Below are 17517 nucleotides of genomic sequence, written 5' to 3' on the forward strand. Positions count from 1 at the left end.
TTCTCCTCATCTCCAACCTCCAGGCTTCTCTGGTGGGTTCAAGTCCCAGCTTTAAAAAATCCTGCCTTTTATAAGAAACTTTTTCCGATCCCCTTTAATGCAAAACCTTCTCTCTGTGACCACCTCCAATTTATTCTGTATATATCTTGTTCATACCAAGTTGTTTGCACATTGTCTTTGGACTATGAACTCCTTGAGGGCAGGAACTACTTTTTCCCACCTTTCTTTGTAAACCCAGCTCTTTGTACAGTGCTTGGTACCCAGTAGACGTTGAATACATGCTTGTTGTCTGGGATTCTGTGGTTAGCTAGTCCTAGATCTTCATTTTTGTCGTTGTTTGTCCTGCAGATGACATCTCGAGGGTGAATCGGATTTAAGTGATGCAGAACCTCACTCTCTCCTTCAGAGCCATCAAAGTCCAGTGACGAGACAAAAGTCAAAACAACTGATGATGCCTGGGATACAGCACATAACCTTGGTCTTTCTGAATTAAGATTTTTCCCAGGCCTCAGTTTGTCAGAGGAGATGCCCATTCAATGACTAAAGCTGAAGTAAGACTTGAGACAAAGGATGGCCTAGTGACCAGTCCAGAGTAACACAAGTGGTGATCATCAGAGGCAGGGTTTGAAGAAGGGAGAAACACTGTCTTTTCTAAGTTTGTTTTTTCTTTTCTTGAGGCAATTGGGATTAAGTTATTTGCCCAGGTTCACACAGCTAGTAGGTGTCTGAGGCAGGATTTGAAATCAGCATCTCCTGATTCCAGGGCTGGTGCTCTATCCACTATACCACCTATTGCCCCCTTTTTTAAAAAAGAAGTTTGGTTTTTTTTAAGGCAATGAGGTTAAGTGACTTGCCCAGGGTCACACAGCTGGTAAGTGTCTGATGTCACATTTGAACTCAAGACCAATATCTTTTTTACTGTTGTCTGGCCCATACCTGAGAAAGATTCCCCCCTTGAGCATTCCCATAAAGTGGGCCTTTTCTGGAAGACCTCCAGTAAATGGGGACCCTTCTATAACCTGCTGATAACTCTAATTATTAGGAAGTTCTTCCTTCTATAAAGCTCAAATTGGCTTCTTTGCATCTTCTATAAACTGCTTCTGATTCTGCCCTCAAACAGAATAAGCTGAGTTCCTTATTTAAGGGACAGCCTTCTAATTGAAAACAGCTCTCACACCCTCTTGGGCCTTTTCTTTTCCAGGCTAACTATCCCCCATTCTTTCAGCTTATCCTCATGCAGCACGATTTCCACATCTTCCTCTTCACCTTGCCAAACTCCTTGCCAAAATGGGCTCAGCACCGTCCACAGTAGTGCACCATACTCCAAATATTGCCAAACCAGGCCAGCAAGGTTAACATCACTTTATTTCCAGAAGGCAGGCCTCTCAATTCAACCTAAGATCTCATTAGTTTATTTTGCTACCACAACATACACACTATTGGCTCATATTAAGCTCAAAGCCTGCTAAAATTCCCATATCATTTTTAGACAAACTACTGCCAAAGTATTCTTTCTTGTCTTATATTAACAAAGTTGGCTTTTGGAATCCAAGTATAAGAGTTTATATTTATCCTTATAGAATTCCATCCCTGAATCAGTCATTCAGTGTGTTAGCTTCACAGCATGCCCCATTGCTCTTCGGTGTCTGAAAAATCCATAAGTGGGAAGAGGATTCTGGGAAGATGGCACAGTAGGTCAGAAAATTCCAAGCTCTTCAGATTTCTCCCACAAACAAGATAAAATAGCACACCAGGGAGAGCATAGAGCAGGTAAAAATAAATAAGAGTAGGGGCAGAACAGTGGTCCTCCTGGAATAATCAAAGAAGATTTGAAGAAAAATCCCAAGAGGTTTAGTCCCTATGAAGAGTAAACACCTCCAGGTTAGGTCCACTTAAACAGCAAGCTGTTAAGTCCTGGCGTTAGTGGGGTCGGGAGGCTGCCTCTGCCCTAGTTACAGGAACTTCAACCCCTGGAAGTGTGAGGAGAATTGGGCATCTGAGCCAGTCCTCTGATGACAAGGAATGCCAGAACCAGCCGTGCTTTGGACAGTGCCTATCATGGTAACCCTTTCCGGGTGAGAGGAGGCTGGGAGGGAGCTCATCTGGCACGATTTAGAGCCAGCTCCAGACTGGATCTGATCACAGCTTTGTCCCTCACCTACTCCACCAATCTTGGTGAACACTGTGGACTGACTCTGAAGCCTGAGCCTTGAGTCTGTGCCATATGAGGACTGCCTGAAGAAGATGGAGAAGCTTAGGCTGAAGGTGAGAACATTCAGGGGGACATGAGAGCTGTCTTCCAGTATTTGAGAAGCTATCAAATGAAGGAGGATCAAACTTATTCTGTTTGGCTCCAGAAGGCAGAAATGGTGGGAAATAACAGGGGGACACATTTAGAATTGATGGAAATAAAAATTTCTCAATAATTAGAGCCATCCAAAAGTGGAATAGACTGCGTCAGAAGGCAATAGACTATACTTGTCACTGGATCGTAGATTTAGAGTCAGGAGGAAACTTGGAGGTCATCTAGCCCAACCCTTTCATTTTACAGTTGAGGAAACTGAGGCTCAGAGAATTTAAGTGACTTACCCAAAGTCACAGAGATAGCAAATGGCAGAGAAAAAATTGGAACCCAAGTTCTCTGATCCAGCAAGCTTCCCATCTCCCCGGGTTGCCTCCATCACCGGAAGTGTTAAAGCAAAAGCTGAAAAAGCGTATCTGAGAGATGCCATAGGTAAGTGAGAAAATAGAGGAAATAAGCATTTCTTAAGTATCTATGTGCGGGGCATTGTGCTAACGGCTTAATAAATGCCATCTCATTTGATCCTCATAACAATCCTGGGAGGCAGGTACTATGATGATCCTCATTCTGCAGATGAGGAAACTGAGGCAGACAGTGGCTAAATGATTTGCTCAGGGTCATACATCTAGTAATTATCTGAGGTCAGAATTGAACTTAGGCCTTCCTCACGGCAAGTACAGCATTCTACCTACTATGATACCTCACTGCCTCTATAATTTATCTATCTACCCACCTACATCCCCCCCACATATATATATATATGTGTGTGTGTGTGTGTACATATATTTATGTGTGTATATATGCATGTGTGTATCTAAATCTATATTTATACACATGTATGGATTGAACAAGATGGTAGTGCCAATTTTGAAATTCTGTGACCCTGGACTGACATTGAGACCTTCAGGTTTGAGTGTTATTTAGATATGTATTAGATTAGATGGTCTCTGAAATCCCTCTCAACTCTGAAATACTGTGATATAAACCACCCTCACATACCACAAAGAAAGCATAGGGAAAGAGAGTCCCAGGACCAATACCAGATATTGTAGTTATACTGTGCCTCTCATCCTCAACCTTCCCCCTGCACAAAGTCCATTTACTCCCACATATCTTTTTTGTTTGTTTGTTTTGGCTAAGCAATGGGGCTAAGTGACTTGCCCACGGTCACACAGCTAGTAAGTGTTACATGTCTGAGGCCAGATTTGAACTCAGTTCCTCCTGAATCCAGGGCCGGTGATCTATCCACTGTACCACCTAGCTGTCCCAACTCCCATATATCCTTTTACAATCATCCCTTCCACATCACAGTTTTCCCCATCATGGTTTCAATATATCGAAGGTAGGCATAAGTAATTAAATGGGGAGTTTTGGGAGTTTTGGGGAAGCCACAGCATAAGATGGCACATCAAGGCCAGCAGACAACACAGAGCCTATGACCGAACACTTAACCCAAATTTTACAATGGGTACCGTAAACACCCCATAAAAGAAAAAGAAAAAATTCAGACTTCTTCTCTGGTGTGAAGGAAGGGCCAAAAAATTTTACACAGATTTTCTAGGTTGCAGGGCCGGGGAGGAGAGAGTCAAGCCTCTAGTCTCCCCAACCCCTTATGTGGAAGGGATAATTGTTTGTCACCTTATGTGAGCGGGTTTGATCCACGATATGCTAGCTCCCTTCCCACTACCCGGCTCTCTTCAATTTGCCAGTGGAATTGACAGAGCCACCAAACCGACCCTCATTTCAGCTGTTTCCTTAAGTCATTCTCTACTACATGGAACCAGGCATCGCCTCTGCTCCTTTCCATTTCCATGAGAAACAGGGACTCATTCTTTGCCATTCTAACACAACTGCATTAAGTGACTTCGTGTTTGGGCTGTACCTTCTTCATACTTGTAGTTCTCAGTAACATCCTCCCTCTCATCGCTCTGGACGCTCTTGGTACTGATGAAGTTGCCAACCAAATTGGTGTCTCGGTGAAGTTTCTGTTCCTTCCCACCGTAGACGAGCCAGGACACGCAGTCGGCGTTCACCATGGAGAAGGCGAAGGCTGTGTCATAGCTCAGATCCACCTCCCCTTCCTTGATGGCTCTGACTGAGGCAGGACCACAGCAGTAGACACCTAGAGATGGGCAGGAAGCAGACTTAGAAGGAACTCAAGAATATCAACTAAGGCAACGCTATTGCAACAAATGTAATAATTAATATTGGCGCCAAATGACTTATGCTAAAATATACTAGGTGGCGCCATAGTGCAGAATGGGGGGCCTGGAGTCAGGAAAACTCATCTTCCTGAGTTCAAATCCAGCCAGCTGTGTGACCCTGGGCAAGTCACTTAACTCTGTTTGCCTCAGTTACCTCGCCTGGAAAATGAGCTAGAGAAAGAAATGGCAAACCACTTTAGGATCTTTGCCAAGAAATTCCCAAATGGGGTCATGAACAGTTGGACACAACTGAAACAACTAAACAACAACAATGATAAAAAACCAAACAAACCCACCTTCCCTTTGGTATTGAGGTGGTGGACTACAGATAGGGAATACTAAATACCTCATCAGTCACAGTAGCTGGACTGGTTGGTTTTGCTTAACTTTTTTTTTTCCTATAGAAGGGGAAGGGGATATAGTGGTACTATTGGGAAGTAAACGTGTTATAAAAATCAAAATTCATTAAAACATTTTTTTAAAAAGAAAGTAAACAAGGCTGGGCAGAGAACAAGGGAAGCGTTTATTTGACTGCTTATCATTATCTTTGCCCTGGAAAACATTACCATTGCTTGTCTCTTGAGGAGTGGCATCTAGCAACTGCCAACCTCCATATTTTGAGGGAAGATCTCTCCGAGCCATCCAACATTCATTCCACACATGGAAATTCCTAAAAGAAAAGCCAGGAAAGTCATTGTGAGACTGAAGTAAAAAGAGATTAAGCTCCCTAAAGGTCCCTAAAACCCTCCAATGGGGCCATGTGGATAGGGTACTGTACTTAAGAACTGGCTTCAGGTCCTACCCCAGAGACATGTTAGCTGTGTGACCCTGGGCAAGTCACTTAACCTCTCTGTGCCCCAGTTTCCTCATCTGTAAAATGAGGATAATCATAGCACCTAGGATAGTTGTGAGGATAAAAAAGAGACATTTGAAAAGCTCTTCACGAACCTTAAAATGCTATAAAAATGCTAGCTATTATTATTGTTGTTGTTATCCTATAATTCCTGACATTGGTTTTAGTAGTGGTTCCTTAGTGAAAACCATCACTTACCAACCAGAAAGAAATTTTCCCTTGGAAATTCACAATGGAACTAGACAATGGAGTTTTCTAGGGTCTCTAGTCTTTCAAAAAGAACTCCTTATTTCCAGGTTCAAAAGTTTCTCTTAGATCCTTTCCTGGTATTATTGGCTAGAAGTAGGACTTCAGACCCTGATGATGCTGGGGCCACAGCTGTAGTCTTGACAGAGGTATTAGGGAGATTGCAAAATCTGACCCAGAGGCAAAGTGTTTTTAATGAATGAGGCATCTAAGTACCCATTTGATTCTACAAATACCAGGGATGGGATCTAAGTCAATGAGGGGTCAGGACGATCATTAATACAACCCTGCAAAAAACTGAAGACCTTCCATAGAGTTGAAGTGATACTCTCACCATACACTGTCCTTCTTCTTATTCTCCAGGATCCTGCCAGTGTGGTCATAATATGCATCAATGATCAAATTTCCATCTGTGTCATGCCCTGAATCAAAGTTGGTAATAACTCGAGTGGGGATCCCCAGGCACCTCATCACTATAGAAGGGATAGTGAAAGTCAACAAACAAATTACATAAACATTTATTAAGTGACTACTGTGTATAGAGGATAATGGTAGAGCTTGGGGGAGATGCAAAGTTTGGACAAGGCACAGTCTGCCCTCACAGAGCTCATAGTCAACAGGAGGTCATGATACTAACACAGATAATTATAATACACAATATTACGGAATAAATGCATTAGAGAGCTACAAAACAAGTTGTTTTATAAAATTTGAGGACAAGTCATTACTAGCAGGGGAAATCAGGGAAGGTTGTTATCCTAGTAAGGACAGCTAGGTGGTGTAGTAGATAGAACACTGGGTTTGACAGAAAGACCTGAGTTCAAATTCAGCTTCAAACACTGTGTGACCCTGAACAAGCCACTTAACCTCTGTTTGCCTCAGTTTTCTCAGATGTAAAATTGGGATAACAGCCCTTACCTCCCAAGGCAGTGAGGATCAAATGAGATAATATTTGTAAAATGCTTAATACAGTGCCTGACACACAGTAGGCACTATAGAAACGCTTTCCACTTCTCAAGACTCTGCAATTAGGTGACACTCACAGCTCAGGATCAGGGCCCTGAAAGAGTCTTCCTTTGTGCTGTATTATTATCTCTTTTCTCCAAGACACACAGGTCAAAGTGCTTAACACAATGCCGGGGCATGGTTGATGCTGTATAAATGCTTATTCCCTCCTCTCTCCTTCAGTTGTAAGCTGTCATGCAAACATCAAGGCTCCAGCTAGAAGAGACAAAACTATTGTTCTCTTAAAAGAGAGGAGAATTGAGTATAGTCTGATGTGTAGCCTAGATTTTGGGAGAACAGATTTCAAGAGGTACTGAGAAAGGATGGATAGGACCCACCGGACTAAAATCCTTTAGGGGAAGTCAGCCCAGAGGGATGAGAAACTGTCAGGATTGAATTTCTGAAGACATAAAGAAACAATTTTGATTAGGAGGAAGAAAGGAAGTTGTCTGAAGAGATTGATGTGGCTGTTCAAAGACCTCTCCAACCCATTTAGATTTCAACCAGATTTCAACCTATATTTTGTATTCAGAAGATAGAAGCATGGCATGACTCTGAAAGAAGAATGTTCAGAATGCTGAAGCTCAGAATGAGCTGAGGAAAGCTTAGAATCACAGAAGGCACTCTTCTGTTTGTTTTTTAATGTAGAGGGGATTCTTCACCCCTCCTTCTCTCCCTTCCTTGCTTCATCCATTCCTTCCTCCCTCTCTCCCTTCCTTCCTTCCTCCCCTCCCTCCTTCCTTCCTTCACCCAAGAGTGAGTAGCTATCAGGCTGCCTAAGGTGCAGAAAGCACAGGGACAGAAATGATGCTGATAGTTAATGGGAGTCCCTGTGGTGGCTCTGGCACTTCCAGTCTAGGCAAGATAAGAATACCAAACCAAACCAAACCAAAATCTCATTATAGTTTAGCTTTGTCACTTTACAAATAAGGAAACTGAGTCCCAGAGAGATGAAAGACGCTGCTCAAAGTCACACAGGTACTTAAGCAACAGAGCCAGGATTTGAAACCAGATCCTCTACCTCCACAGTTAGATTCTACCACCACCCCCCCGGCCCCCTCCACTGCATCACGCTTAATGAAGACCACATTGGCACTGTTGGTGTTTTTGGCTAGGCTCACGAAATACTTAAAGGTAGGGTTCCTTTGCTTTTATCTACAATCTTTCCTGGGTGGCTTGCATTAGAAACCTTTCAAAATAAATATTCTGTGGCAAACATAGAGGAGGAGGAATAGGGAATATGAAGGAAAACATGGGAAAGACTGAGGCTCGCCAGGGCTGAGGTCTTGTGGAGACAGCCCTTGGAATGTGTTCTTTAATGCCTCGCCTGTGTAAGATTTCTCCTGCTGGCTCACCTGTATGCCTTTTCACTGCTCTCCTTCTCCCACCCTCCTACTATTCCTTTTCCAGACTGGGCCTAGAGACAGGAAAACCTAAGTTCAGATCTAACCTGAAGACACTTACTTGCAGTGTGACCTTGGGCAAGTCACTTAACCTTAATTTTCTCATCCGTAAAATGGGGCTAATACTAGCCCCTATCTCCCAGAGTTGTTGCAAGCATCAAATGAGATAATGGTTATGAAGCATTTAGAATAATGCCTGGCACATTGTAGGCACTATATAAATATTTTTGTTTTTTAGTTGTTTTGGATTCTTTGTAACCCCATCTGGGGTTTTCTTGGCAAAGACGCTGGAGCGGTTTGCCATTTCTTTCTCCAGCTCATTTTGCAGATGAGAAAACTGAGGCAAACAGGATTAAGTGACTTGGCCAGTCGTATAGCTAGTAAGTGTCTAAGGCTGAATTTGAACTCAAATTAGTTGGATGGCAGGTGGAAGCTGAAGGTGGATGAGCAGCCCTGAAGAGGGCTAGGCAAAGCCCTCACACCAGAAGCACTAGTCCTCCCTAAAAACCTCATAGACAACCCCTGAGCATAGTAGTGGATCATAGATTTAGAGTTGGAAGAGACCCTGGAGTGTATCAAGTCCACCTCTCCCTTTTAGATATAAGGAAACTGAGGCACAGAGAGGTTAAGACAGTTGCCCAGGTTCCCACAGCTACTAAGTGTCAGAAGCAGGATTTGAATCCAGGTCCTCTCAACTCCAAGTCCAGTGCCAAGTCTATGATCATTTTAGGCCTGGGGCCACTGTTGCTTTAAAAAATATATTTTTACCTAGTGCTTAGTAAGTCACTCATATTTCTTCTTATACTGCATTATAAAAGTGGCCACTAAGCTAGCTCCTGGTAGGGGAGGCGGGGCGGCACATCGACAGCCTGAGATAGTAGTCAAATTATACATTCTTAGTAGTCAAATCCCCTGCCCTTGAACCCAGCTTGGAGTGAGAGGACATAAGAGACACAATGAGTGTGGCAGGTCTGGGCAGAACCAAAGAAACAGGGTGGGTGGGGAAGAGTCATCGCAGGCAGGGGTAGGAGATGCGGGGCGGAGCCAAGGTGATGCTGGAGGGCTGGAAACGAAGCCAGTCTAGGTACGTGAGCCACGGAGCCCCGAGATCCCTGCGGGGCAGGAGCAGGGCGGCTTCCCAGTGCCGAGTCGGGGAATGTTTGGGAAGGGTAAAATCAGAAGGATGCATGAGACACTCATCGCCTAGAAAATGTGCCCGATCCGGAAAAGTCGGTCGGTCAACAACATTGATCTCAGACCTGATATGGCCAAGAGACTATTCCTCTTGCTTCAGGCATACGTCTGAGGAAAGCGAAAGCACGACCTCCCGAGAGTTCTTCACTCTGCTTTATGAATGGCCGCTTTAAGCACCGACGATGGATGGTTTTGGCAGCTATTTAAAGTTCTTAGTGGATATAATCTCTATAGGCCATGGGTCAGGGAGGTTTTGTGTTGTTGGGGCAAATAGGTGTTGTGGGAAGATGGCTAGATTTGGAATCAGAGGTTATAAGCTAGTGTTTATGTGACATTTTAAAGTTTACAAAATGCTAATAAATATGATTTCATTTTACACTCACAACAACTTTAAGAGGTAGGTGCTGGGGGCAGCTAGGTGGCGCAGTGGATAGAGCACTGGCCCTGAAGTCGGGAGGACTTGAGTTCAAATCTGGCCTCAGACACATATTTCCTAGCTGTGTGACTCTAGGCAAGTCACTTAACCCTAATTGCCTCACCAAAAAAAAAAAAAAGAGGTAGGTAATATCATTATCCCCATTTTACATATGAGAAAACTGAGATAGAAGTTAAATGACACGCCCAAGGCCACACAGCTATTAAGTGTCTGAGGCAGGATTTGAACTCAGGTCTTCCCCACTGGAGGCCCAGCGCCATCCACCGCACCACCTAACTCTCTCTTGCATAGCCTTTCCGGGCCTCTGTTTTCTTCATCTGTTTAGTGGACATAACAGCAGTTATACTATGTCATAAGGTTTTGGGGAGGAAAATCATATAAATGTCAAATATTGGGGCAGCTAGGTGATGTAGTGGATAGAGCACCAGCCCTGGAGTCAGGAAGACCTGAATTCAAATCTGACCTCAGACCAAACACTTGACACGTAATAGCTGTGTGACCCTGGGCAAGTCACTTAACCCCAACTGCCTAAAATTGTTTTTAAAAATGTCAAATATTGCAATGTTCATGGATGATGCCTGGGCTAATTATTTCTGACCTTACCCCTAGCATAGAGTCCAAAGTGGAAGAGACTTTAGAGATTATCAAGATTAACTCACTAAGTTTACAGATAAGTAGAGTGAGACACAGAAAAGGGAAGTGACCTGTCTGACTTTACATAGGTAGTACGTAGTAGAGTAGAATTCAAATCCTGGTTCACTGACTCCAAATATTGTGCTTTTATTGCTATACCTCCTTTACTGTGTCACTTCCCTGCTCAAGAGTCTGCTATGGCTCCCAAATGACTCAAATCTAAACATATCACCAAGCCTAAATAAATACACCTCAGGTATGGAGAGGTGGACAACAGCTGAAATTTGAAACTATCAAGGGAGCTAGATGGTACGGTGAATAGAGTGTTACACTTGTAGTGAGAGAGATCTGAGTTCAGATCCAGCCTCAGACATTTATTAGCTGTGTGACCCTGGGCAAATCACTCAAGGGCTGGGAGTCTCAGTTTACTCATCTGTAAAATGGGGATAATAATAGCACTTACTTCATGTTGTTGTGGGGATCAGATGAGATAATAACATGTACAGCACTTTGTAAACCTTAAAGGGCTCTATAAATGTTAGTTACTAGTGTTTTTAGAAGACGCTAAGGTATCCTTAGGTGTCAAATTTCTTTTAAAGCTTTCTCCAGCATGTTATAGTGGAAAGACAATTGGACTTTGATTCAGAAGACTTAGATTCTAAGCCCGGCTTTGCAGTTTACTAGCTGCATGACCTTGGGGAAGTAAAATGAGGGTGGTGGATGAATAGCCTCTGAGGTCCCTTATAGCTCTAAACCTCTGATTCTACAATGGCTCTGAATCTCATTCTTCTTATCAGTAAAATAGGGATATTGTTATTTCTACTACCTACCTCTAGAGGGTTGTTTTGAGTATCAAATGAAATATTTGTAAAATTTTTGATTAAACCCTTGAGGGTTTACAAATGTAAGTTATTATCATAATTATCCATCTTTTAGAGGAAATAATTAGTTTATGTGATTCCTTTAATAGAGATCTGCATTTATAGAAAAGTAAAATTGGCTGGCAACTATGCATTATGTCATGGTATAGTGGAAAAAATGTTGCTTTTTGAAGCCTCTTTCTGGCGTTACTTTTATGGCCTTGGGTAATTCACATGACCTACCTGAACCTCAGTTTCATTATCTGTAAAATGGGGTGATAATGATACTTTCAATGTAGGGCTGTGTAAAGAATGAACTTTGTAAACCTTGAAGTACTATACAAATATGCCTGCTGATATCTTAACTGCTGGACCGCTGCACCATAAATAAAGGTACATCATGATCCATCTGGTGTCAGTGATTAGAATTTTAGGTATAGTCCCTGGAAAGGAATCTGTAGAGGACTTGCTTAGAAAATCCATTGCTATTGTAAAGATGGTAAATGTGACATCTCTCTGGGAGGAGGTAGAGGAGATTTATTGAGAAATATAGGTGGTGTGAAAATGAAAGATATCAATAATTTTTTTTTTAAAAAGAGATGGCACATGCTATAAGAAATGATGACCACAATGAATACAGAGAGTCATGGGGAGGCTTATATGAACTGATGCAAAGTGAAGTGAGCATAACCAAGAAAACAATATACACAATGACTACCAAAGTGTAAATGAAAAGAACCACCACCACAAAACGAGGGATGTGTTTTAGAAAAACGTGAACAAGCTTGGTCCTGAAGAAGAGATATGAGAAGAGAGCCCCACCCCCTTCTCCTCTGCAGAGGTGGTAGTTGGGCATGGGGCCTGGGGAGGAGCAGAGTCCACAGGTATAGAATATTGTGTATAGGGTCAGATTTTTTCAATGTATTGACTGGTTTTGTTTAATTTTTTTTTCTTGTCTGCCTCTTTTCTTTCTTTTTTTAAAAAAGTCTTTCTTATAAAAGGTATCTCTTTGGGAAGGGAGAGGGAGAGGGGAAGTCCTAACAAAAATCGCGTCTTCTACACGAAACCTTTCCAGACCCCTCTTAACTCTAATGCTTTTCCTCTCTTTGTTATTTCCTGTTTGTCCTGTATATAACTTGTGTGTGTGTGTGTGTTTGTTTGCTTGTTGTCTCTCTCATTAAATTGTGAGCTCCTTTCCAGCCATGGGCTGTCTTTTACTTTTTTTTTAATTAAAATTTTTTTTTATACTCAGAACTTAGTGTAGCTCCGACTAGGTGCTTAGTAAACCTTTATTGATTGACCATAGGGGGAAATCTAGACGATGTAGAAACAAAAGGTATCAACAGAAATCTATTTGAAAAGAAAACAAAAGAAATAGATAGCAAATGTGATATCAACCTTCAGCATCCAAGTGAAGTAGCACCCTCTCCAAGAAGTCCTCCTTGATTACTCTCTTATTCATCATGTCTGACTCTTTATGACTCCATGTGGGGTTCTCTTGGCAAAGATACTGGAGTAGTTTGACATTTCCTTCTCCAGCTCATTTGACAAATGAGGAAACTGAGGCAAACAGGGTTAAGGGGCTTGCCCAGGGTCACACAGCTAGTAAGTGTCTGAGGCCAGATTTGAACTCAGGAAGATAGTCTTTCCGACTCTAGGCCCAGCACTCTATCTACTATGTTATCTAGCTGCCCCTCCGACTACTCTATCCTACCCCGATCTCTTTCCTCTTTTGACTTCCAATAAGATATTTTGATACTCGATTTCATTGTCTTGTTCCCTATTGTTTCATAGATAGTTATCTTACAGTCAACTAGATTGACATTCTTCAATCAATTAATCAATCAGTGTCAGCACTGGGGTGATAAAGGGAAAAGCAAAGTCCCTCCCTCCAAAGAGCTTATATTCTAAGGGAGGCGATGACATGAACATACATAGAAAACACACACAGAACAGAACACATGCAAATTGTAACCTCGAGTGCAAGGCTTTAGCCTCTGGGGAGAGGAGGGAGACCAGGAAAAAATTCATGAAGAAGATGCAACTTGAACTGAGTCTTGAAGATGACCAGGGATTCCAAGAGGCACAGGTAAGGAGAGAGTGAATTCGAGGTATGGGGACAGTCAGTTCAAAGCTATGAAGATGGGAGATGGAGTATCATGTATGAAAAACCACAAGAAGGCCAGTTTCACTGGGTTATCGAGTGTAGGTAGAGAAGTAATATGTAATAAAGCTGGAAAGGTAGGATGGGACCTGGTTGTGAAGAGCTTTATCCTAGAAGTATTAGGGAGCCATTGGACATTTTGATTAAGGAGGTGACATGGTAAGATCTAGGCTTGAGGAAAATCACTTTGGTGGCTGTATGAAGGATGGATTAAAGTGGGGAGAGCTCTGAGGCAGGGAGACTAATTAGGCTATTACAATAGTCTAGGTGAAAGGTGATGAGAATCTGAACTAGGGCAGTACTTGTGTGGGTAGGTGAAAAAGTGAAGGATGACACTGAGGTTGGGAACCTGGGTAACTGGGTACTATGTCAAGCATTTCTTTAGTATGTCCATGCCCTATCATGTCCTTGATTACATGGTGCCAATTCCTCTACTCCCTCCGCCCTATAAACTTAGCAGGATCATAGGAAAACCTACAATTCAGATATGTTGTATGAGGTGGAATGTGATTGTCACACTTCTCATCAACATTCTCTCCACTGCTATTTCTCTATGGGGGGAAGGGGAGGGAGGAAACACACTAGGCCTCAGGTCACAGTCCTGTCCCCACTCACATTCTCTCCTAGATTAGATCGTAGTACGTCACTTCTTGTTGTTTAGTCATTTCAGCTGTGTCCAACTCTTCGTGATCCCATCTGCCATTTCTTGGCAAAGATCCTGGAGTGGTTTGCCATTTCCTTCTCCAGCTCATTTTACAGATGAGGAAACTGAGGCAAATCGGGTCTTGCCCAGCGTCATACAGCTAGTTAGTGTCCGAGGCCACATTTGAACCCAGGTCTTCCTGACTCCAGGTCCAGAGCTCTATCCATTGTTCCACCCAGTTTCAGTGAGTTGGAATCAATCTCCAGCACTCTCTTACTCTTACTTTCATCACAGACCCAAACTCTCCATCACTGTCCTCAATCTCCCCTTCACCAATCCCAGACAATTTCCAACCACCCAGTCCACACACTCTAGATAGGAGGCTGCATTTGGATGCTACTAAATAGGCCTGTGACATCTTAGACACCTACATCCCCTTGAAGCCTTCTGACACCTAAGCATCTAATACAGTCGGAGTATAGAGCAAGTGTTCAACAAATACTTGTTCAATTGAATTGCCCTTCACCGTGAGCTGCTTTCGATAGACTCTCAATTCTTGCGCTTGCAAAGGCAAGGCTGGTGGGCTGTTATGTGACTTGTGGCACCTTCCATACCGGATGGATATAAGAATAACTCAGTTTATGTAGGCTTTAAGGTTTACAAAAATGCTCTCCATGAAACAACTCTATGAAGTAGGGGTTGCAATGATTATTTCTTTTATTTTACAGATGGGGAAACTGAGGCTCAGAAAGGTTAAGTGATTTGTCCATGGTCACACAGCTTGTAAGCATCAGCACCAGGATTTGAATTCAGGTGTCTCTTGACTCTCCGTCCAACACTGCTGAATATCTGTTTAAAGATGACTTTCAGAAAAGTCATCCAGGGCATGACACTTAACCTCTCAGTGCTCCAGTCAGCTCTCAGAGACTTTTAAGTTGCAGAGAAGTTGCTGATGTTCATTGGGAGATGGAATTTCATATACCAGTAAAATCAAAGGCCCTCTCTTCCTCTTCTTCCCCTCCTCACCATCTCCTTTTCCTTCCCCCTCCATTTCAATGGAATAATTCCTCTGAATTTCTAAATGGTAGTTATCTGGATGTATTTAGATTTTCTTATAGTTTAAATATTATTATTATTATTATCATACCCTTTATTTTATTATATATACAGGGCAGCTAGGTGGTATAGTGGATAGAGCTCTGGCCCTGGAGTCAGGAAGACCTGAATTTAAATTAGGCCTAGCTGTGTGACCCTGGGCAAGTCACTTAACCCTGTTAGCCTCAGTTTCTTCATCTGTCAAATGAGCTGGAGAAGGAAATGGTAAACCACTCTAATATCTTTGTCAAGAAACCCCAAAAGGGTCATAAAAAGTCGGGCATGACTTAAATGACCTGAATAAATTTTACTACGTGAGTATCCTTCATTTGACTTGATATACAGAATTTTAAAGGCCAAATTAGCAAAGTAACAAGCAAATTCAATTGCTGAAACCAGAAGACTCAAATTTATGGAAAGTTCAGGCCGGAATATCTTATATGTTAGATGGCAGCCACTGGTGTAGTGATGGCATAGCCTAATTTTCTTGCCCAGTGCAAACACTCAGATCCCTCAGGGAAGGGTGAACAAAGAACCAGAACGGCAAACATGGGATCAGGCGACTCTCGAGTGTTAGAGAAATCCCTGTGTCTATGAATGGGTGGCACCTATAGAGAAATCCCTGTGTCTCTGGGTAGAGGCAGCTCGGTGGTGCAATGTATAGAGTGCTGAGCCTAGAGTCAGGAAGACTCATCTTCCTGAGTTCAAATCTAGCCTCAGAAACTTACTAGCTGTGTGACCCTGGGCAAGTTACTTAACCCTGTTTGCCTCAGTTTCCTCATCTGTCAAATGAGCTGGAAAAGGAAAAGGCAAACCGCTCCAGTATCTTTGCAGAGAAAACCCCAGATGGTGTCATGAACAGTTGGTTAGAAAATAACATAACAACAAAGGGTAGGTGGAGGAGAGCTGAAATAAAACAAACAATAACCCACAGTTTTACAGTGCTTTGGGGTTTGCAAAACACTTTCCTCACTAATGAAACTGAGCTTGAGAGAAGAAGTGACTTGCTTATGGTTTCCACATCTAGTAATTGTTTGAGGATTAAAATGAATCTCATTTACTTCTAGACCCAAATCTCTATAGATTAGGCCACTCTTTGTTACTGTTTAGCCATTTCCAACTCTAGGCCTAGCACTCTATCCACTGAGCCGCTTACTTGCCCTAAAAGGAGTGGATGGAGCCCAGTAACTATGAACTGTGAGTTATACACTATAATTTTTTGTTGTTGTTTAGCTGTTTTCAGTTGTGTCCAATTCTTAATGACTCCGTTTGGAGTTTTCTTGGCAAAGATACTGAAGAGGTTGGCCATTTCCTTCTCCAGCTCACTTTACAGATGAGGAAACTGAGGCAAACAGGGTTAAGTGACTTGCCCGGGGTCACACAGCTAGTAAGTGTCTGCGGCCAGATTTAAACTTAGGCCTTCGTGACTTCAGGCCTGGCACTCTATCCTCTTCATCACCTCTCTGCCACTTAGCTTTCTTATATAGTAGATACCTAATGCTTATTGAATTAAATTAAACAGAATAGAAATAATGGAAGGAATTGAGGTATTTGGACAAAAGAAGGCAGGAAGGACTGAAAACTATCTTTAGATATTAGGACTGCGATATGTAGGGGGATTAAACTTAATTTCCACAGGATAGAAGTAGAACTAATGGGTAGAAATGTTATTAAGGTGGTAGACCAAAGAAATGCCATAGATGTAGTATATTTATATTTCAACAAGATGTTTGACAAAGTCTTTCATAATATCCTTGCAGACAAGATAGAAAAATACGTTAGGTAGGTTCAGAACCAGTGGAACACCTAGACCCACAAAGCAGGGATTAATGAAGAAAGCAAACCTAAAGAGAGGTGATTAAAATGTAAGGAGGTATCTGATGGAGTGCCACAAAGTTTTATCCTTAACCCTATTCCATCCAACATATCAGTTACTTTTATGAAGGCATGGTTGACCTGCTTGTTAAATTTTCAGATGACAGGAAGTAAGGAGGGAAATATTATTATATCTTGAATGACAGAAGCCAGATCCAATAATATCTTAACAGGCTGGATCAGATAAGAGCTAATTTAATAGCGCCTCAACTTGGGATCAGAAAATTAGTTGCACAACTACAAGGAACATATGTCAAGAGTGTCGTATGGTTGATATGGGGCTGCACATGTAACTTTTCCCCATCTTTCCCACTCTGGTTCTGAAAATGGAAATCATATCATGACTACTAAAACACTCCTCCCTGGCCACCACCTCTCTTATGTGTTCTCTTCTCCTAATAGAATGTAAGCTCCTTGAGGGCAGGGATAGTTGTATCCCCAGCACTTAACACAGTGCCTGGCAAACAGTAAGTGCTTAATACATTTTTTTGTGGTTGTTCATTCATTCGTTGACCCAAAAAAACCCTCCTAATACTAGCTTAAGTTTATTATTATTATTATTATTATTTATTATTATTAAAATATGGAACCACAACTGGATAAA

At 42.2% G+C, this 17517-nt stretch overlaps 1 protein-coding gene across 1 annotated transcript in view; it reads right to left on the reverse strand.

The window, feature by feature from the left end:
- The window catches only part of TGM5 (transglutaminase 5), a 48450-nt gene that overhangs the window by 6894 nt on the left and 24039 nt on the right, over nt 1-17517 (reverse strand). The window contains exons 7-9 of the mRNA XM_021009274.1: nt 5940-6078; nt 5073-5176; nt 4185-4424 (exon numbers count right to left, since the gene is read on the reverse strand). Of these exons, the coding sequence (XP_020864933.1) occupies nt 4185-4424; nt 5073-5176; nt 5940-6078 (483 nt within the window). The remainder of the gene's footprint in view (nt 1-4184; nt 4425-5072; nt 5177-5939; nt 6079-17517) is intronic.

Source organism: Phascolarctos cinereus, unplaced genomic scaffold (genome assembly GCF_003287225.1).
Source record: "Phascolarctos cinereus isolate Bilbo 61053 unplaced genomic scaffold, phaCin_HiC Scaffold_3;HRSCAF=262, whole genome shotgun sequence".
Taxonomy (NCBI): Eukaryota; Metazoa; Chordata; class Mammalia; order Diprotodontia; family Phascolarctidae; genus Phascolarctos; species Phascolarctos cinereus.